Source organism: Ochlerotatus camptorhynchus, unplaced genomic scaffold (assembly GCF_037179485.1).
Source record: "Ochlerotatus camptorhynchus isolate MF236.1 unplaced genomic scaffold, CSIRO-AGI_Acam_v1.1 ptg000214l, whole genome shotgun sequence".
NCBI classification, from domain to species: domain Eukaryota; kingdom Metazoa; phylum Arthropoda; class Insecta; order Diptera; family Culicidae; genus Ochlerotatus; species Ochlerotatus camptorhynchus.
In genome coordinates this window covers 495-3,998 of record NW_027040704.1, presented here as the reverse complement: position 1 = coordinate 3,998, position 3,504 = coordinate 495, and the positions used below count along the sequence as shown (strand labels likewise).

At 43.1% G+C, this 3,504-nt stretch overlaps 1 protein-coding gene across 1 annotated transcript; it reads left to right on the top strand.

Annotated features, from left to right (window-relative positions):
• Positions 1 to 405: 405 nt before the first annotated feature.
• On the top strand, positions 406 to 1,549 carry LOC135703509 (ribosome-binding protein 1-like; the record flags this gene model as incomplete). Its single annotated transcript, XM_065224737.1, has 1 exon — positions 406 to 1,549. A coding segment is annotated over exon 1 (1,144 nt), but the record flags the coding sequence as incomplete, so codon positions are not given.
• Between the last annotated feature and the right edge of the window lie 1,955 nt (positions 1,550 to 3,504).

Below are 3,504 nucleotides of genomic sequence, written 5' to 3'. Positions count from 1 at the left end.
TTGATCCCTTCTACGAAAGTTTGTGTTTTGTTACAATGTAGTCCGATGTCATTGTTGTATTTGTGACATTAAAAATAAAATGTTTTTAATTGCCTCAACTTTTAATTGCTTTATTTCACAATGCATAGTGGCCAATGAGGCCAATTTAGGATGAAAGATACAGCTCCAGTTAATATGTGTCGCGTAGTGGGTTTGGTATGTTTTTGTATTTAGTGTGAAGGCTCATACTGACCGAAACATGTTTCCACTTGTTCACTGATAATTTTCCGAATAGGTTGGTGTAAATTTAAAAGTGCGAACATCATTTAAATATATTTGCATTTGTTTTCTTAAAATTCTACATTTATTAAATAGCATTAATTTTTCATTTCTTTTGAAAAAAAAATGTTATATGACAATTGCAGAATGGTGAAACATCAGGTCAAGCCCCACGAGATCGCAAGCGTGCAGCTGTACTGCTCATCGAAGTACGGAAAAGACTGGATGCATAATCCGGATGTGCTTCTGGATGACGATGCGTACGACGCTGCCGGAATGTCGACCAGGGAAGATGTTCTTAGACGCAATAAGAAGCGTCTAAGCAGCCTGATGAGAACATTCGTCAGGAGAGCAGGGAATACCCTGAATGCCAAGAAGGGCCATCAGGGTGAAGAAGATCGAAAGGGCTGCGAGGAAGCCCAGCAAGGTGATGCGAAGGACCAACAGGACGAGGATGCCGAAGAGGCCCAGCAGGCCATGAAAGGTGACGAGGCCCAAAAGGGCGATAACGAGGCCAGGAAGGGCCAAGCGGAGGCCAGGAAGGGCCAAGCGGAGGCCAGGAAGGGCCAAGCGGAGGCTAGGAAGGGCCAAGCGGAGGCCATGAAGGGTGACGAGGCCCAAAAGGGCGATAACGAGGCCAGGAAGGGCCAAACGGAGGCCAGGAAGGGCCAAGCGGAGGCCAGGAAGGGCCAAGCGGAGGCTAGGAAGGGCCAAGCGGAGGCCAGGAAGGGCCAAGCGGAGGCCAGGAATGGTGACGAGGCCCAAAAGGGCGATAAGGAGGCCATGAAGGGCCAAACGGAGGCTATGAAGGGCCGTGCGGGGGACCCGGACAGGGAGAAGGGTAACGACGAGACCCAGCAGGATGTCGGAGAGGCCCAGCAGGCCAGAAAGAGCCACGTGGAGGCCATGAAGGGCCTTGTGGAAGGCAGGAAGTGCCGTGCGGAGGCTAGGAAGGGCCGCACGGTAGCTAGGAAGGGAAATGACGTGGAGCAACAGAGTGGCGAGGGGGCCCACCACGTCGAGGATACCCACCAGGTCAACGTGGAGACAATGAAGCGCCACACGGAGGCCTGTAAGGGCAACGGCGAGGTGCAACAGAGTGGCGAGACCCAGCAGGGTGTCGAAGAGGCCCAGCAGACCATGAATGAGGGCGGCGAGGATGAGGTGCGGCAGAGTGGCGAGGGGCTTCACCAGGGCAGGGAGACCGAAAAGGTGAAGAAGGGCAACGATGAGACCCAGCAAGGTGCCGAAGAGGTCCAGCAGGGTGGCGAGGAAGAGGTTCTGCAGAGCGGTGAGGAGGCCCACCAGACAGAGGAGACCCACCAGGCCGGGGAGAAAAGAGTCGTTGTCATTGACTATGACATTTCTCTTGCGAGTCAGCAGTTTTATTTAGCATTCCGCTAACAAGCCAATTTCATTACTTCATTATGACGGCTACCAAGCCTTTGGGGATTTTCCTTATTAGAGAGTTGTACAGATTTTTCTCCTTTACCTTACTTAAATCTTTGGTTTTTATTAGTTAGGTAGGTTCCGATTCAACACATTGTAGTTTCATTTTTATACCTATGATCTTGACTTTTTTACCTAGGGGATGAGTACTTAAGGGGGTTAGATTTTGATAAGTTCTTTAGTGGGAATGACACTGATGAAGACTGCACATTGTAGTCGAAATACGTATCTGTCATGGATACCAAAATTAATTAAGTGGAATTAAATGGAAGATAACCTTTTTTGCTGTTTTATTTAGCATTCCGCTAACAACCCAATTTCATTACTTCATTATGACGGCTACCAAGCCTTTGGGGATTTTCCTTATTAGAGAGTTGTACAGATTTTTCTCCTTTACCTTACTTAAATCTTTGGTTTTTATTAGTTAGGTAGGTTCCGATTCAACACATTGTAGTTTCATTTTTATACCTATGATCTTGACTTTTTTACCTAGGGGATGAGTACTTAAGGGGGTTAGATTTTGATAAGTTCTTTAGTGGGAATGACACTGAGGAAGACTGCACATTGTAGTCGAAATACGTATCTGTCATGGATACCAAAATTAATTAAGTGGAATTAAATGGAAGATAACCTTTTTTGCTGTTTTATTTAGCATTCCGCTAACAACCCAATTTCATTACTTCATTATGACGGCTACCAAGCCTTTGGGGATTTTCCTTATTAGAGAGTTGTACAGATTTTTCTCCTTTACCTTACTTAAATCTTTGGTTTTTATTAGTTAGGTAGGTTCCGATTCAACACATTGTAGTTTCATTTTTATACCTATGATCTTGACTTTTTTACCTAGGGGATGAGTACTTAAGGGGGTTAGATTTTGATAAGTTCTTTAGTGGGAATGACACTGATGAAGACTGCACATTGTAGTCGAAATACGTATCTGTCATGGATACCAAAATTAATTAAGTGGAATTAAATGGAAGATAACCTTTTTTGCTGTTTTATTTAGCATTCCGCTAACAACCCAATTTCATTACTTCATTATGACGGCTACCAAGCCTTTGGGGATTTTCCTTATTAGAGAGTTGTACAGATTTTTCTCCTTTACCTTACTTAAATCTTTGGTTTTTATTAGTTAGGTAGGTTCCGATTCAACACATTGTAGTTTCATTTTTATACCTATGATCTTGACTTTTTTACCTAGGGGATGAGTACTTAAGGGGGTTAGATTTTGATAAGTTCTTTAGTGGGAATGACACTGATGAAGACTGCACATTGTAGTCGAAATACGTATCTGTCATGGATACCAAAATTAATTAAGTGGAATTAAATGGAAGATAACCTTTTTTGCTGTTTTATTTAGCATTCCGCTAACAACCCAATTTCATTACTTCATTATGACGGCTACCAAGCCTTTGGGGATTTTCCTTATTAGAGAGTTGTACAGATTTTTCTCCTTTACCTTACTTAAATCTTTGGTTTTTATTAGTTAGGTAGGTTCCGATTCAACACATTGTAGTTTCATTTTTATACCTATGATCTTGACTTTTTTACCTAGGGGATGAGTACTTAAGGGGTTAGATTTTGATAAGTTCTTTAGTGGGAATGACACTGAGGAAGACTGCACATTGTAGTCGAAATACGTATCTGTCATGGATACCAAAATTAATTAAGTGGAATTAAATGGAAGATAACCTTTTTTGCTGTTTTATTTAGCATTCCGCTAACAACCCAATTTCATTACTTCATTATGACGGCTACCAAGCCTTTGGGGATTTTCCTTATTAGAGAGTTGTACAG